At 42.0% G+C, this 18,837-nt stretch overlaps 1 protein-coding gene across 2 annotated transcripts in view; it reads left to right on the top strand.

The window, feature by feature from the left end:
* The window catches only part of TRIM71 (tripartite motif containing 71), a 54,891-nt gene extending 38,350 nt beyond the window's left edge, over positions 1–16,541 (top strand). For both annotated transcript variants that reach the window (XM_061465018.1, XM_061465017.1), the window contains 3 exons: positions 1,918–2,085; positions 12,127–12,261; positions 14,266–16,541. In XM_061465018.1, the coding sequence (XP_061321002.1) occupies positions 1,918–2,085; positions 12,127–12,261; positions 14,266–15,717 (1,755 nt within the window). In that variant the 3' untranslated portion in view covers positions 15,718–16,541. The remainder of the gene's footprint in view (positions 1–1,917; positions 2,086–12,126; positions 12,262–14,265) is intronic.
* The last annotated feature ends 2,296 nt before the right edge of the window (positions 16,542–18,837 follow it).

The following is an 18,837-nucleotide window of genomic DNA, read 5'->3' as shown; positions in this document are numbered from 1 at the left end:
TGGTATCCTCCAAAATGGAGGATTGACAATAGGTTTAACGTCCTTCTGGACTTCTGTTCATATGGTTACCACTTTCCTTTCAGCTGCTTCTGCTTGATTGAGGCCCCAAATCCCTGCTGTATGTTTTTAAAGTATATCAGATTCATATGACTTAACTTGATACCCTGTCTTGGTTTTCATTCTCTCTTAACTTCCCAGTTGTTTAAGTGGAGTCATTCAGTGACATGTAATAAGCATTCCCTGTAATTTTCAACAGCGAAATTACAGAACTGCACGAGCAAGTGAACATTGTATACAGATTTAGACAACTGCAGTGTAAAGACAGGGAACCCTCTAGTTGAGGAAGATGATGCATTTGACTAATATATTTCGGAGCCAAGGCAGCTTTTTACTCACAAAAGATGGAAGATCTTAGATGCTGCTTGAACAGAAGCAAAACAGTTTGCTCCAGTTTCCCTATAGCAAAACTTAACTTGAGTTTTACTAAAGCTTTTCCCCATTCATGCACAAACAAACACACACATATCCCTTGAGAAATTAAGCCATGTACCATTTCAGCTGTTGTGTTTATATGAGCTTAACATGTCACTTTCTGCAGCACAGGCAATCTGAGGGAATCACCTGTCCTAGCCTCCCCCTTGCTTTTGAGGGAGAAGGGAAAGGGGGGATGTTATGCACCATATCACAAACTGTTAGCTGGAATTGGGAGTGGCTGGATGACAGCTGTGAGAAGACAGGCATATCAAACACTTGCCCAAACTTTGTTCTGCTCTTGCTCCTTTCTGTGAGGTAGATTTCAAATAGCTGGTGATGGAAAAACTGTAGCAGGAAAAATTGTTTGCCATTTTGTAGTGGAGTTTTGACTCTTCCATGGCAATACAGATTTTCTGACATACCACTCTAATTGAAATAGTGTATGTAATGAAGAGCAGGACTTGGGATGTAAAGCTTTCTTGTGTTGACTTGTTGTACTCCTTGCATCTTTGAAAATAGCTGGTTTCAGCTTGCCTCTAAGAAAACACTTCCATCGAAGTTGTTTCTGTGTACTGCTTCGCTATTTCTGTGTGCTGCTTCCCTCTACTGGACGGAATGGGAACAGTTATGGCTGAATGGATCCAGCTTCCTAGGCTAACATCTTGGTGTAAGACTTCCACTGTGATTTGAATACAGGTTTTTAAGTGCTTTGTGAATAGAATGGGGATTTAGTGGTTACCCACAGTTGGCTGTAGCTTTCAAATGCGCTGATAGACATGCTAATGTTCCAGTCTTGCTTTCCAATTCTAGCATCTCCTGAGTATCACTAGTATAGGAACATTATGTCATAGCAAAGGGTTTTTTTGCTTTGTTGTTGGGAGTGGCAGGAGGGCTCTTGCCTAATATTGTCACTGCCCTGAACAAATAAGATATTTGCATGTTTTGAAAACATAAAGGATGGGTTTTGGCATGCACAATTTGTCGTCTTCCCCCCCCCCCCCCCTTTCCCCCTCTATGGGGTGGTGTGCTGGATCTACAATTCTCCAGTGTGTTGGTTGTTAAATGACCCACTTAAGAGAATGTGATGGTTGTGTATGCAGGAAAAGTCTTCACCTGAAACTTGCTATAGATGCCATCTCCAATCTGCAAGTGTTGGCAGATGGCTTCCGCTCCTAAGAGGAGCTGATGTGGACACTCTTCCTAGTATTGTGTTGCAAAGAAAACAATGACACTTCCATCTAACTGTTAGAGTATGATCTGGAGATTACTGGGGAGGATAGCTCTTACTCTGTAGAGAGAGAAATCCAAAGTCTTTGCCTATTACCTCTGTCTCCTTTTATAGTTGATCTCTTGGCCTTTCTTACACCCTGACTCTGTTTTCTCCTTAATATTTCATTAGATAGTAATATAGTTCATGTTTGTTTGTTTGTTTTTCCCTTATAGGTACTGCATTTCTACTGTGATACCTGTTCTGTCCCCATATGTCGGGAATGTACCATGGGACGACATGTGGGTCACAGCTTTATCTACCTCCAAGATGCCCTACAGGATTCCAGGACTCTCACCATTCAGCTCCTGGCAGATGCTCAGCAGGGACGACAAGCTATTCAAGTAAGATGCTCCCAACTTGAATACTCTCCCCCCCCCCCCCCCCCGCTTGTCTGTTACAGGGCAAGGTGTCAAGGCAAAACGCTCTCTGCTTCTGCTGTCAGTCTTCTCACCCCTTCTGTTCTCTCAGATCTCTGACAGAAGCAGCTGTGGAGCTGAAAATAAAGTGCTGTTATGAGTTTTGCATTCTTGCAGCATAATCCTGTCATGTAAATCACAATATGAAGCTCTGTACAAACATGGCTGTGTAAAGCATTTTGATGAAAGTTCTGATCTTGTATAGTAGCGCTAAGTATAGCTTTGTTTTTATGACTGAGACTTTTCAGCTGTCTTTCATGCCTGTACAGCATCTAACATGTTAACTACCTGTGGCTCTGGTTACCTCTTCAGTGTTGCTACCAAATAGAAAATACTTAATTGGCTGTTGGATTAGTGTGAAACTTCTAACCTGCCTTTGCAGAGGATCTGGAGCTACCTCTGTGCAAAGATTACTCCATGCACACACACAGATGCATACTGTAATTGCCTATTATTGCATTGTACCTCAGCTATGTTTTATAATGCAAAGGACTGGAAGGAAGTGCTTCAAACTACATAAGAAATTTACATAGAGAACTAACTTGCAGGGATATGCAGATAGTTACTTTTGCTGAGTAATACATCGTAGTAACTATTACAATCTTGGCAGTAGTTTTGCCTATATAAAGATTGAGAAAGCTTAGTGGGAAGTTTTACTCCACACTACTGCTTTCTAGCTTTGTTAGCCTCATGCCGTAGATTCAAGCTGGAAATTCTGAAACTCAGCACTTCAATGTGATATAACTAAGGCTTTTTTTTTTTTTGTAAATATTGGTAGAATGCCATGAATAGGAAGTAAACTTGCTTTCTGCGTTGGGTTTGCTTTCCTGGTACATGCATGGTACAAATAACACAAAACCCAAACCAAATCTGTTGTCCACCTACCACTGTTTATTTCTAGTATATGAGGAAGTAGCTTGTTCAGTGAAACAGAGGCAGCTAACTTCTGTCCTTAAGCCTTTGTGCCTGTGGAATGAAGTAAGTGTTGTGGCAGTCTAGATAGTAAACTGTTGTTGCTGTCTCCCTTTAGCTTGTGGTGTTTAACTTGTTACGTCAGAACAGCAAACACCAAATTTCTGAACCTGGATGGCTAATTTAGAACTCGCTTAAAACAGAATCCTGCAAACCGCAGCTTCCTCTAATATTTGTTTTAAATGGATCATAAGGCTCTTCAGCAGCATGCATACTGAAGCATTTCATGTGTCCCCAAAATGAGCAAGAAGGAAGGGATTATACCTCACTGGTGTTCTGAATTTCTCCAGCTTGTCATAGACAAGGGCTTGTCTGTTAGTAATTTATTTACTGCCTTTGACCTCCAGAGCTCTTAATCATCTAACTGATGTGGTTAAATCCTCTAAGAAGGGACTGTCTTTTGGAGTAGAAACTAACAGAATATCATTGAGTACCACTCTGCTTCTATAGCATGAATGCTTTTGTGCCTGCCTGCTTCACACTAGGCTTACTTTATTCTTCCTCTTCCAGTTTTCCTATGGCTTTCATGTAAGAGGCTCCTGCCTCTGGGGTGAGCTGCTTAATGTATGACAGTACAGGTAGAAGGAGGGTGGTACTGGTTATGCTCATGTAATTCAAACAAGCAGCTCAATTGAACTTAGTCTGCAGTTTTGCCCTGGTCTAGCTACAGCCCATCCAGGTTAAGAGGCTATCTTGGAGGTGTTAATAAAGCAGCCTGTGTGAAGATTATGAAAAATGAACCATGCTTAAGAACTATGTTGTATTAGTTTAGTGAGATTTTTAATCTGGACCACTGTCTGGAAAATGGGTGGTGAGTGAGCAGGTTGGTGGCAATCTGTGCGTGCATGTGCAGGAATTAGGAAGACTACAGCTAAAGGCATCTCTACTAAGTAGTAACAGCAACAAATAGAAGAGCATGTGATGCAGTGAAAAGCAGACGTGTCTGACTGAAAGGCTGATGCAGTGAGCCTGCTGCATAAGGAAGCTTTCCTGGAGCAGAGCTTTCCCTGTTCTTGGGCTGTGAAGCAATATATTTATCCTAGGGAGATGACAGCATGCCAGCATAAATTTGAAACAAGCTCTAGCTAGCCTCTATATTAAAAGGAATTGGCTTCAGTGCTTTTCTTAAAGATGGGAAACAGTCAATGGAGAATTAATGCCAGGGCAAGCTGCAGTATGAGGAACACGGAGCGCTAAGAGCATTGAAAGTAATATGGTGTAGTAACACTTCTTAGTGGGACTGATTCCTACTGCTGTATTAGTAACTCTTTTTTAATAGGCTCTGAAATAGCCGTCTTGGCATGAGATGTTGAGGCTGGATGAGGAGGAGTAGTTGTGAATAAAGGGGAAAAGGTGCAGGAGAGAGGAAGTCAAGCTGTGAGTCAACTGGCCAGGGAGAGTATCTGGTTAACTGAAGTTGAAGGTTTTTAGGAAGAACTGTTTATTTAAACTCTTCCTGTGGCTGTGGAGGAAAGATTTTTTTTTCAGACACAAAAAAAAGGGCAAGCTGTGAGCTGGGATACATCTCAGCCTCTTGGTCCACGGAAGCCTGATGTAGCCTGTCACTCCTAAAAGTCCAAACCTCACTTTTCAAAGGAGTTGAAGGGAGAGGCTTGCCTTTTACATCAGTGAAGTTCTGCAGCAATAGAGCACTTCCACTGCTTCCCTCTGCTGTACTGATCCTGGCCTGGATCATCTGTTTGTGAGCTTGTTCCTAACACAAGAACTTGCACTTGCGCAGCTGGGTGGTGAGTTGATGTAGCCAAAAGGATAACCTTTCTTTGGGATTACTTTTTGGCTGGGTCAGCCTCCTGGCTGATCTATTGCAATGGTCCAAGGCCTGTTCATGGTTGCCAGGGAATGGAGCAGGAACACCCATCTTTATGGCTTGTAGGCCCTCTTTCTTGTTTCACTGGAAAGCTATCCTCCTTGCTGGGATACTTTCCTAGCCTTTTCAGAGGCTTGAATTGATTTGCAGGATGTGCAAGCCAAAGCTGACATTGGATTAATAGCACTGGGGCAAGCAGGGTTGCTGGCTTTCTATATGGGGAGCTTGCTCTGCTGCCTTGTTTTACCCCGTGAAAGTGCACACTTAGCTGTCTTCTTTCAGAATTTTTTCCAAGGACTGGGCCACAAACTGAATGTAAATCTCTTATGATGAAAGATAGATTGCTTCTTCAAAATGTCATGTCCTTTAAATACGTCTATACATGTGTAATTGTGTGTGTGTGTATATATATATATATATATATATATATATATATCATGTAATCTAATGCACTTGCATTAACAGTAAAGCATTGAGTGCTTTTTCCCATTTAGGGTCAATTTCCAGGTGAAGATGTTAAAATACAGTTTAATCTGTTCATGTCAGTTGTCTTAAAAGTGGTTTTAGTGGAAAACGTTCTTTCCTGGATGAGCCTTTAGCCATTTTTGCTGGGATGCTTGGAAGTGCAGGCTTCCACACTTAATGCAGTGACATTGGTTGTGCACAGGACATAGAGGGTGCTGCTCTCATCTAACAGCATGAAAGGCTTAGGAGCTGGTGGTAAAGTAGGTCAGCCATTAAGGCAGTGCCTCTTCCCTCGCAAATACAGGATATTCTAGGAAAAAGGGGTAGAGAGCTACTGCAAGAAACTCGGCCAGCCAGAGGCGGAAGCTGATCTGTTGCCTTGAGCCTCTGCCCTTCAGTGAAAGCTTCCCTGTTGCCATATGGGTCCCTGCTAAAGGGAGGTCAGTACTGGAGAAGGATGGCACAGCTGTGCTACAAGGGATCGTCCTGGCGTTGTCACATTGAGTTTAGCTCAGGCACCCTTGTGCCTGGCTTTGAAGTCAGGCTTTCAGGCTTGAGAGTCCAAAACAAACCAAAATGGAGTCTGTGCCTTTCTGGATCCAGGATATGTATCAACAGAGCCTGAATTTCTTTGTACTTCTAGTTACTGTTTTGTGTTGTCTTTTGAGTTCTATAGCTTAACATATGAGCAGCTGGTTATTGGCAAAGATGGATTTGACACAGCTGTCCATACTATTGTTCTGCCTAAAACTGTAGGCAAAAAGTCTGTTCTTACAGTACAAATCAAAGTGATTGTCAGCTTTTGATAGGAGTTAACTTCTAGCCCTCCCCTTCATCAAAGCTTCTCTTTAAATTCTCTTCATGTGAGAATTTTTCTTCAAGTGAGTTTAAGTGGTTTACGTGTTTGGCCTGAAACCTTTACATTGGTCCAGTTACTATGGAGTTCTATAGCTGCACCAATATTACTGCAAAGCCACTGTTAACTAAGCCTGTTAATCCTAGTATATTTACTGCAACTGTATTTTGTATATGATCTTGCAGTTAATTTTTAAGTATAAGAACATTAAGAAGGTTATATCCAGTTCTTGATGCTGGCTATTATGTTCTGGTTGCTTTATCCTGCTCTGAAACAGTCATAAGTAATTTGAAAAGGTCTGGGAAACAAGCCTTTGTTACCATAAGGAGCTAAAAAACAAACGAGTTAGGGATGGAGCACCTTCCATCTGGTGGAAGAGGGCTTACTTGAGAGATATGGAAAGGTTTCCTTAAGCTTTTTTGTAGTTTGTGTGCTTTTAAAAGCTAGAGAGGTGTTTGTCAGAGAATATTAATCTCAAAGGTTTTTTCCTCTAATGAGGATTAACTTCCTCTTAAATTCCTTTAAGTGTAAATTCTCCATAGTGAGGTAGGCAAGTATGCATTTACAGTTCTTTAGCCATTACCTGTGGTCCATTCACCCCTGAAATACTGAAGGATTCGTCTGAAGAAAACAAACTTCACTTTCAAGTTTGAACTTTCTCTCCAGACACTTGGCACCTTCATTAGAAAACTTGAGAGCAGCAAACTTGAATACTGGAATTAATGCCTGAAAAATGATGCCACATTCCCCAGTGTTTAGATAAAGAATCTTAAAGATGTTTTTAACAGAGCTGGCATTGATGAGTTGCAATACAGTTCACATAAGCAGCCTTTACGTATCTCATGGCATTGCCACAGTGGCATGTTGTTGCTGCAATTTTTTCAAATGGATAACTTGCTAAACTGAATTGGTGTAACCATGGCTCAACATCTGGATTAATAGGCTCTGTTAAGTAGCTGTGTGCTGTGTTGACATAACTGGACATACTGATTTAATTTGGGTATTGAACTATGGAAGCCCTGCAGTGAGGGCATCGGAACCTTCATGATAGCTCTGTAGTTTGTAGGCTGTCAGAACACATGCTTTGTAATGTTTCTTTCTCCTGGAGTGTTATGTGCTCCCAGTCATAATTTTTCATTTAAAAAAGCAGCACTAGTGAAAACACGGAGTACTGATATTTCTAGAACACCATGTTTAAATATTCCAATATTTAAGACTAAATTGTGAAAAGGCTTTTCTGCTAACCTGAAGCTCCAGTTCCTAATGACCAATAGAAGACGGAAGATGTGGAAAATGGCTGAAACCTGCTGTTGTACAAAATGGCAAATCCCAATTTGGGCTGTTCTGTAGTCAGCCCAGATATCCGTAAGTGCAGCCATGTTCTATGATACTGCTTAGCTGCTACTGGCTCTTGTAGATGGCTTCTTCATAGTTTAGTGTTGTAGCATCCGTTGCCATGTCAGAGCCATGGGAGCAAGCTTGTTACTAGTTTTTGTCCTAGGAGTGTTTAGTTTAGCATGTTGTGTGTAGGCACTGAGTGCCAATGACCCTTTACGTATAGTTATGTTTATGCAGAGCTAGGTCTAATAAGATGTAAAATAATGTATGAATTGCAGGAATAGCCTCCTTGAGGTGTTAACAAAGGTGTTTGTATGAAATGTCCAGAGAATAAAAACTTAGACATGCACGTTTAATAACCCGCATTAAATGCTTTGAAACATGAAAGCACAGTTAATACCTCATGCCTCTGTCCTCTGCTGCTAAAGTGTGTGTTCTGAATATTGTTTGTTGCTATTTGGGTAGGTCTATAGAGAAGAGGAAGACGTTCAGAAACGTGTTGGTTGCAGCTACTAGTGATGGATATCTGCATTGCTTTCCTGCATGGGAAACAAGCTTTTCTGCCCCTTAGGAAGCTCTAGATGCAAGGTTTCCATTTGTTAGGGCCCTCTGGAACATACCACCTGCACAAACACTGTTACTTAAAGTTTACTCTGAGGAACTGGAAGTACTGGTTTAAACCCTAAACTTTACAAAACATGTTGCAAAGTCCTTTTGTTTTTTAACACAAGATACTGGTGACATCGCTAATAAAATGGGGTTTGGGCCCCTGAGAAGTCACAAGTGAAACAGATATGGCCAACATCAGGAAGCAATAATTGTTGTTCACCTCAAATTCAGTAGCCCAGTTCTTTGCTAAACACAGGCCTTGTCTTCTGTTTCCCAAATGTGTGAACTTGCTTATCTCATTCACTAGCACTGGAATAATGATGACATAGCATGAGGAGTGTGTATTGTAAAAGCTGCTTTTCTTTAAAAAGAGACAAGTTCTGTACAGGAAATGCCTGCAGAACAGCTGGAGAGAGTTATCATGATGAAGCTGTGAATATCATACAGCAATCAAAAAGAACAAGGGATTTCCATGTAAAGAAGGCTCCCTAAAGTTGTACTGAAAGCTCTTGGCTTTTGCTTCAGATAGGTAACTTGCCTACCGCTGTGCCCCATCATCATACCACTGCCTGCTGCTGTGCCTTTGATGCTGTTCAGGCTCTTTTAGCCTGTTTTGGAAGAGTGCAGGATCATGTGAATTTTGCCAAAGCTTTACCAATATCCTGAACATCCTGCCTTAGATCAGTGAAGGATGCCCAAAATACTAAGCTATTCAGTGTCGGGCAAGTAAAAATAAATTGAGATGATGGTAGGAGTTGTTGATCACAACTTTGCGTTATTAAGTGTAGTGACTTACCCTACCATAACTGGTTCCTATGGCTGAAGGATCACAACATCCCCAGGGAATTAATACCTCTCCTGCTGTGGAGTTCCTGAAAGGTGGACTCTGATTTTAGTGAAGAACTGAGATTGCTTTTAGCTATTTAATGTTCAGTGCTGTATAAAAAGCTCAAATAAGCAAATAAAGACCTTTCTGCTTTCACAGACATGCTTGCTAGAATTGGAATATGACTGGATAGCATGGTTCCCTATGGTTCACTTCTACCTATTTCTCTTTGCCAAGAGGAGGAAGAGTGTTTTGCTGTAGTTAACAAGAATCCAGGTCTGTACTGGAAGAAATACATACCTTTTCCCTGCAGTAGGTTCTGTATTTGAATGGCAAAGCAGAGTTGATAGAGGTGCAGTATTCCTACATGTGGACTCTTCTAGCTAGGACTGAGACTTCCTGGCTTTTATGAAGCCTTGATCTGTGGCCAACTGTGACTTCGTTTCTGCTTTGCTAATTGTTTTAATGAGATTTTTCACTTTCTGTCAACTTGAAGCATTGAGTTAAATTTGTCTGCCAGAAGCTTTGTGTGAAGGCAGGTCACATCTTCCTCCAGTGGGATGTGGGATATTTAGGCTGTCCATGATTTTGAAGACATTCCCTGTTAAAAATGTAGTGACCTGTGAGTTGCACAAAGGAGGAACAGCTAAAAGGCATGCTCCTTTTACTTAGCCCTGTGCTGCAGAGGGGCTCTCAAGTAGCACTCCTATTTTCTTCTGCCAGTTTGCAAGAGAATTCTTTGGATTTAAGATCAGAAACTTTGCCTTGTCTTATTTTTTTCAGGGTTGTCCTTATCTTGTCTCCAGATGCTAGTCACCTGACCCAGATAGTCTTCCTTTTCTTTTAGTTCTTTATTCCTACGTGACCTGGAAAAATACATTAAACTCAAATTAGTTCAAAATAACTACCTGGAATGAAAACGTCCAAGTAACAGTGCACTTCGGGGTTTTAGTGTTCTCCTTGGCATAATCTAGATGCTGTTGAACTTGTCAGATCAGACTTTGAAAATACCATGAAAGATAACAAAAATCCCATCTGACTTTCTAGATGAAGCTGGATCACATTGAGTAGCATCAGCTTCAATACATACTTATACACAGAATTAAACTGAGGATGTTTTACAGCCTTTAAATTACTTTTGCCAACTTTATCAAGCCTGCATTTCTAAAGATCGGAGGTGCTTTCTGCAAGAGCATTCTCTGGTCTGCCTAGTCTGAAACAGTTTGTGTTGTGGAGGGGCTCCTTGTATGAGAGTGAGGGAAAGGTGGTAAAAAGTCTATCTAAAATGTTGTCTTTAAAAACTAATATCCAAGCTTATTTTCATGGCTCTTTGTGTAATGTTTTCTGAAACTGAGAACAGTTTGGAAAGGATTTTTGCAAAGAAATATTTTTTCATATGAGGGTAGAAATGAGACTTGTTCCTTCCAGATGCATTCTGTGTATTTGCGGAATACTACTATGGAATGTTTTTAAAATACTAACATTACTGAGCTATATTGGAGGGAATTTGGTCTCTGTCCAAGGTGTGTGTCCTGGGTTCAGCAGTAGCAGTCATTTTTCTCCTTCTTAGTAGCTGGTGCAGTGCCGTGGTTTTGACTTTCAGCCTGGGAATAGCACTGATAACACTGTTTTTAGTTGTTGCTCAGTAATGTTTAGTCTGAGTTTCATGCTCTGCCAGGGAGGAGGGAAAGCTGGGAGGAAGCAGAGACAGGACACCTGACCCAAACTAGCCAAAGAGGTATTCCATACCGCAGCATGTCATGCCCATTATATAAACTGGGGGCAGTTTACCCAGAAGGGCTAGATCACTGCTCGGTCAGACTGGGTGTTGGTCGGCGCGTGGTGAGCGGTTGTATTCTCTTCCCTTGTTATTTCCTTTATCATTATTATCATTGGTGGTAGCAGTAGTGATCTGTGTAATACCTTAGTTACTAAACTGTTCTTATCTCAACCCGTGGGAGTTGCATTCTTTGGATTCTCCCGGGGTGGGGGTGGGGGGTGGAAGGGCGGGGAGTGAACTAATGGCTGCGTGGTTCTGAGTTGCCAGCTGTGCTTAAACCAATACAGTGTGAAAAACTGAGTGCTGTTTAATGATAGCTATCTAATCTTTGGTTTTTTTTCTTTTGAAGTTGATTCACTTCACATTCTTCTAGGGGTATTTCTGTGAAGCTCCAGATGCATGGAGAACACAGTCACTTTTTTACAGTGTCATTTCTTAGTAGAAGCAGAACCATCAGATAGCAATGTTCTGAATCATTTTGAGGGAGAAAACAAACTGGGTTCTCTGTGTGGGGAAAATGGGAGTATAAATTTCTGTCTAAGTCTCCTGTTTGAGTTCGTACTAGCTGCTTGCTGGAATTGCACAGGGAGTTTAGTCCTGTGGTGTTGGTGCATGGTACAGTGAAGGTGTAAACTCCGTGTAATAGAATCACAGAATAGTTAGGATTGGAAAGGACCTTAAGATCATCTAGTTCCAACCCCCCTGCCATGGGCAGGGACACCTCACACTAAACCATGTCACCCAAGGCTCTGTCCAACCTGATCTTGAACACTGCCAGGGATGGAGCTTTCACAACTTCCCTGGGCAACCCGTTCCAGTGCCTCCCCATCCTCACAGTAAAGAATTTCCTCCCTATATCCAGTCTGAACTTCCCCTGTTTAAGTTTTAACCCATCGCCCCTTGTCCTATCACTACAGTCCCTAATGAAGAGTCTGTCCCCAGCATCTTTATAGGCCCCCTTCAGATACTGGAAGGCTGCTATGAGGTCTCCACGCAGCCTTCTCTTCTCCAGGCTGAACAGCCCCAACTTTCTCAGCCTGTCTTCATATGGGTGTATGTATAGCTGTATTAATTGTTTTCAAGCTGTCATATATGAAATAGGTAAAGGTGTGGTAAAAAAATGAGAGTTGTCACTTCATGCCTTCACCTGAAGGACAGTGAAATGTAAACAGTCTGGCTTCTGATGCATTTCTGATTGGTTTCTTGAGCCCTAACTTTCTTTTTTTGTTTGTTTTTGTTTGTTTGTTTGTTTGTTTGTTTGTTTTTTTAATTTTTATTTACTTCCCTCCCAGCTGAGTATTGAGCAGGCCCAGGCTGTGGCAGAGCAGGTTGAGATGAAAGCGAAGGTGGTACAGTCTGAAGTCAAAGTAGTGACTACTAGACATAAGAAGGCCTTGGAAGAGCGGGAGTGTGAACTGCTCTGGAAGGTAGGCACCTTACATTTGTTATGTGAACTGCTGACATGTACCTTCTCAAAATTGAAAGCATGGTTTTTAACTAGTGCATGGCTAGATTCCTCCAAAGGAACAGTGAATTGAAACACTGTGGTTTACTCTGAGCTCATTTTGCTGTAGGTAGGATGCTGGATTCTGGCCTTGGTTGGTTTTGTGCTGTAGATATTTCTTATCTGAGAAACTGGCTGCATAAGGACTGCTGTATGCTCAGTCCCACAAGCAGTGTTGGCACTCCCTCTGCCTCATATCTTGGTACTGACCTGAGAGAGAAGACATCACCTTTAAACACATTATTTAAAGAGTGTCTTTAAAACCTCTTTAATGTTGCTGTAGAACTAGTATATGGGTTTTCTTAATGATCCACTTCTCATAAACAAAGGAAAGGAGTCAAGCTCTTATGTGCTGAGTCCTGTTTAGAAAGACTGATAGAAATTCTGCAAGACTTCCATTGTTCCCACACCTAAAAAACTATTCTCAAAGCAGTGTCCCTCTCCAGCCAGGAGTGCTTTGTTGTAGGTGCCAGTGGCAAGGTAAAAACTGTACTTTTTATAGTTACTGTACTTCTAATGCTGCTTTTTCTGAGGTACTTAGATTGAGGGACACGAGTTCACTTTCCACTGTTAGCCTTCCCCAGGAAGCTTGGCAGCTATCTCTTGAGGTATTCCTAGTGAAAAGGAAGAGCTGCCCCTGTGCAGTTTGTATCTTGAGAGGCTGCATAAATCCGCTTTAGTGGAATATCTGCACTGAGAGCAAGTTCTCTTCAGTTTATATAAAACATTAAGAAGGAAACTTGGTTGTGGTGATAAACCATTCTAGCAAAAACAGCTGAGTATATTAAGCCTTCATGTGAAGCATGTTAGTGAATAGTTTTGAGTACCAAAGATGAGGCCAGATTAAGTTGTGATTTAAGATTAAATCTCTTTTGGAAATGTGTTGGAGGAAGCATTTGTTTCCTTTTTATTTTGCATTCTGATGCATGCCTTAACCCTAAGTGAAATAGCATGTTTGTACATTTGTTATCTAGTCAGTGTATAACCAAGCAGTCATCAGTGAGCCGTCCCTCCTTAAAACACATTTCTGGTATTGTACTGCAGCCAAGCAGGAAAAGTATTTTTGTAACAATAAAGCAATTTCATATTTGGTTAGTTTTACACAGCAGGTGTCTTTGCCAGATGGTCTAAAGTGGTTTTTCACAAGTGAAGATATACACAGGCCTATATAAAATAGTTATAAGCAAACCGTTTTTGGTTCGGCTTCAGACCCCCCAGGTGGGGACTGGTAGTGGCCTTCTGTCATTTGAAATGACATGATAAAGTTTCCTGTTATAAAGCACTAGCTCAGCATAACTGCCCCAATTTGCAGTAAAATATTAAACTGATTGGACCCCACAAATCTCTGGAGATATGTCTGGTATTGTCCAGTCACATGAACACAGCCCTGACAGGTAGGGGAATGGCAAGAGCCCCTGTGCAGTAGCTGATGCTGACTCATATCCTTAGCTTTATGTGATAGCAGCCTACCTTCTGAAATTGGCCTCAGTTCTGGTTAGAGAAGTCTCAGTCTCTGCTCTTCCTTGAGAGCCTGCCTGTCCCCCCTGGAGTCTAAGTAAGATGTACCTTTGGATGATCTGTCAAGTACCTTGTGATTAGAATAGCATTTGGGGAAGCAAAACACTGTTAGTAAGCAGGTGACTTTCTTTCAAATGGCACTCCAGCAGATCATGCAGAGTAAGAATGCATGATGTGGGCTGGAGGGTGGGAGAGATTAATCCTGAATTTGGATAAATAATACCTTTCCCTTATTTCTGCTTGTCTGCAGTATGGCTTTTAGAGTCCTGTCCCGCAGTTGTGCGTCACAACACTGAAACAACTGCACAACCAGTTTTTATGTAGAAGGGTGACATTATGGAATGTTTGCATTATGGGTTGTCTTTCCTGGTGTAAATGTGCTTTTCTCTCCCTCCTTGTCCCCTGTAAGGTGGAAAAGATTCGTCAAGTCAAGGCTAAGTCCCTCTACTTGCAAGTCGAGAAGTTACGTCAGAACCTAAATAAGTTGGACAACACCATTAGTGCTGTTCAGCAGGTCCTGGAGGAAGGCCGTACTATGGATATTCTCCTGGCTCGGGACCGCATGCTGGCTCAGGTACAGGAACTGAAGAATGTGAGAGGCCTTCTCCAGCCACAGGAAGATGACAGGATCATGTTCACTCCCCCTGACCAGGCATTGTATATGGCCATTAAATCAATGGGATTTGTCAGCAGTGGGGCTTTTGCTCCTCTGACCAAAGCCACTGGGGAAGGCCTCAAGCGTGCACTGCAGGGCAAAGTGGCCTCTTTCACAGTGATAGGCTATGACCATGATGGTGAGCCTCGCCTCTCAGGAGGTGACATGATCTCTGTGGTGGTGATGGGCCCAGATGGAAACCTCTTTGGGGCAGATGTCAGTGACCAGCAGAATGGAACCTACCTGGTCAGCTACCGTCCACAGCTGGAGGGGGAGCACCTGGTGTCCGTGATGATGTGCAACCAACACATTGAGAGCAGCCCTTTCAAAGTTGTGGTGAAATCTGGGCGCAGCTACATCGGCATTGGACTGCCGGGGCTGTCCTTTGGCAGTGAGGGAGACAGCGATGGCAAGCTCTGCCGCCCCTGGGGAGTTAGCGTAGACAAAGAAGGCTACATCATTGTTGCTGACCGGAGTAATAACCGTGTCCAAGTGTTCAAACCATGTGGGACCTTCCACCACAAGTTTGGCACACTGGGCTCCCGGCCAGGCCAGTTCGATCGCCCTGCCGGTGTGGCCTGCGACATCTCGCGTCGCATCATTGTAGCTGACAAGGACAATCATCGCATCCAGATCTTCACGTTCGAGGGGCAGTTCATTCTGAAGTTTGGGGAAAAAGGAACAAAGAATGGGCAATTCAATTACCCATGGGATGTGGCTGTCAACGCAGAGGGCAAGATCCTGGTCTCTGATACAAGGAACCATCGTGTTCAGCTATTCGGGCCAGATGGTGTGTTTCTGAACAAGTATGGCTTTGAAGGGGCACTCTGGAAGCACTTTGATTCCCCCCGAGGTGTGACTTTCAATCACGAGGGCCACTTGGTAGTAACAGACTTCAACAACCATCGCCTTCTGGTCATCCATCCGGATTGCCAGTCGGCACGCTTCCTGGGCTCGGAGGGCACTGGGAATGGCCAGTTTCTGCGCCCACAGGGAGTGGCAGTGGATCAAGAGGGGCGCATCATCGTGGCTGACTCCAGGAACCACCGGGTGCAGATATTTGAGTCAAATGGCAGCTTTTTATGCAAGTTTGGTACTCAGGGAAGTGGCTTTGGTCAGATGGACCGTCCTTCAGGTATAGCTGTCACCCCTGATGGCATGATTGTTGTGGTCGATTTTGGAAACAATCGAATTCTCATCTTCTAATCGGTGTTTGAATTAGGAAGAAACTGTCTCAGGGAAATTCTTCTAAGAAAAAAAAAGAAATACAACGTTAATTCAAACCTACCTCATCTTTAATTTTTTTTACAGATGAATGTACTTATCTTCTGTGCAGGGAGTGAGCCTGTGAAGTTTAAATTCTATCTACCTCATTGTCCTCCCTTCCCTCCCTGGTTTCTTGCCCTTGTCCCCATCCCCACACACTCACAGTTCAGAATGTTTTACCTCTTTTTTTCAACCCCCAATGGGGTTTCATGCACAAACAAGTGTTGCTGTGCACATTAGGTGGTTTGTGTGGCGGGTTCTGTAGACAAAGCCAAAAAAGGCTCTATGTAACTTTTTTAATGGAGAAAATGGTAGTAGGTGTTTGTAGAGAATTTGTGTTCTTGACCATATTGCAGTTCTTGGGGGGGGGGGACGGGACGGGGACACTTTTGTTTTGTTTGATTGCTGCTGCAGCAGAGAACTTTATCCTGTTCTCCTTTTTATACCTCAGTGTGTTTGATTTATCGGTGAGCACAGCATCTTGCTCCCAGATGACTTGGAACATTTTGTGACAGTGAGTGGGATTCACTCGCTGGGAAGAGCAAGTTTGTATTATTATTGGGTTTTGTCATTTCTGTGTGTTTTTTTCTGAAACACAGTAATCCGACAGCACAAATTGAAGCTGAAGAAAATGCACAAAAATTCTTTAAGTTTAAACCAAATTGTTCATTTTAATGGTTTGGTGCGGTTGTTGTAAAGTTTAGGAGAAAAGCAAGGCTTCCTTTAATGTACCCCATCAGTTAGTAGTTCTTTTTTTTTTTTTTTTTTTTTTTTTTTTTTACCCTTTTAACCTGAAAGCTTAAGTGAGTTTAAAAGTTACTGTGTATTTTATCATTCCACTTAATCTGGGTAGCAGAAGAGGATGCAAGGAGCATTGAAGCAGGGAAAATCAAACCCTTTTGATTTAATTTCTTGTTAAATGACTAGGTTTTTTTTTTTTTTTTAGCCCCTCCCTATAGAAAGACTTTAAGAGAATGATGTTTGGATTTGCTAGAACAGAAGTGATACCTTTTTCCAAAAGTAAGAAATCAGCATAGCTTTGGAGATTCAGGGTGTGTTTTGGAGAAGTCAGCAAGTTTTTTGTGTGTGTTTAAAGAGGATTGCAGTAACTGTCAATGACAAAAGTTTTTGGGGTTTGTTTTTTGTGGTTTTTTTTTGTTGTTTTTTTTTTTTTTTTCATCTGGCTTCCCCAAAGAGCTGGACTGAAAAATTCAGGAAGGTCTGCTGTAGTTTTTAAGGTCCGGTGGAGTTGTAGCTCCATGTAACTCTTGCTACAGATCCTAGTGAAAAGTTACCAGTACCAGCATAAGGCAAACTGCGTCAAGATGAAACCTCACTGTGTTTTTTCCAGGGCAGTACCAAAGAATTTTGTGTAAAATAAACGTATGTGATCCTTTAAAGCTTGGAGGCAGGAGGAAGTTGGCCTTTTCAGGGATATAAAAATAGCTTTTTGGAGAAGCAGAAACATCTGGGGAGAATAGAGATCTCTCTAGCAAAATGTGACTGAGTCCCTGGAAGTATTTTTGTATTCTTCAGTGTCTCACTTTCCAGTTTAGCTGTTGCTTCATGCTCTGCATAAGGCCTTTGGTGGCAATTAGCAATGGTTAAAGTAGGGAACAGAGGGCTTTTCCATGTCTCTGCAATGGAAAAATTCATGTATCAGTACTCTTAAGCTTGGAAATGCCATGGGATTTACCTTACTGCTTGCAAGAGATCATGTCTGAAACGTCAATGTGGTTGTTACCAAAAAGTCCAAAAAGCCTTAACCATCCTTCAAGAAAAGGGTTCATCTCTGCCAGCCACCATGCACAAAAGTGACCTGAGATTGAACGGCTCTTTACAAGTTTGTGAGAAATCACAAGGTGCACTTTCCTTCTTGCTGCTTTTCCCCTCTGAGGAGTGTTAACTTTCTGGCCTTTGTAGAAATCCCCATGATGTGTGCAGACAGATGGCTGCCGTAGAGGAGGCTTAAACTAAAGGACCAGAAAGAAATGGACAGATTCATGAGATGGCATAACCTCTTTTGAAAGAAGGGTGAGGAAAGAACACCTAACTTCAGTGAGATAAAATAACTGTGCTGTCTTTAAGCCAAAGCCTCAAGGAAGCAAGCTCTTCAAAGCAGTGTGTTTCAGTTAGGCTTAATCTTAGGATAACATAGTTTAAAAATAGTCTTTAAAGGATAATCTTTATACAGATGTCTGTCATTAAATTGCTGTAGCCACTCCAAAATATGGGTATGAGAGAAAACTAGTTTACCTTCAACTTTGTCAAGTTCTGCTTGTATACACGCCTCGCTTCTTGGGAGTGACCTACAGTTGTGACAGATATCCACACTTGTCTTGTATTATTCAGTCCAAGAATGGTATTCAGCTTGGGCTGTAAAAACCTAATAGCCTGAAAGATATAGATACCAAAGAAAACTGGTTTAAAAAGCTTTAACGTTTAGTTTGGAGTGTCCTTGCATTTATCCTATCATGTCTTAATAGAAATGCCAGGTCTTTTGATACCTTTGCCAGTGTGGCTGACAGTGTTAAAGTGCACTAGAAATATTCTTGTGCTTTAATGCTTGTTGGGTTCCCCCTTCTCTGGGGCTAGAAGGGAGGTGTTTTTTTAACTAAAGAAGTTAAGTATGCATTCAGGATTATGTTGAACTGCAGAAACCTTCTTGCCCCTCTGCAGGCTGCACCACATAGAAGGTGACAGACACTGAAGTTGCCTTTTGCTATTTTGTATGGAGCCATTGCACAAATCCCCAGTCCAGCTCTGTCAGGAAGCAGAATGACTAACTCTAAGTTGCTGTCTATTTAATCCAGTGTGATTTGCTTACAGACCAAACCTCAAGTGTTCGACCTCACATCTTGGGGAGCTTTTTCGTTTTAAAAACAAGACTATTTAGCTTTCCCCAAATAATTCCTTATCTTTGTCATAGATAGTGCTAAGCACACTTGGTCTCATTGAAAAGTGGTAGTGTAGCTTATAAAATGGTGTGTTTTATATGCAATGAAAATAAGTAGCGGTGATATACAATGCCAACATAAGATGCCTCATAGGGGCTTTTAA

This window comes from Pezoporus flaviventris, unplaced genomic scaffold, assembly GCF_033815535.1.
Source record: "Pezoporus flaviventris isolate CSIRO_AGI_PZ_B2104156 unplaced genomic scaffold, CSIRO_AGI_Pfla_v1 ptg000037l, whole genome shotgun sequence".
Taxonomy (NCBI): Eukaryota; Metazoa; Chordata; class Aves; order Psittaciformes; family Psittacidae; genus Pezoporus; species Pezoporus flaviventris.
Note: the sequence above shows the minus strand (reverse complement) of the source record. Positions and strands in the feature narration are given on the sequence as shown.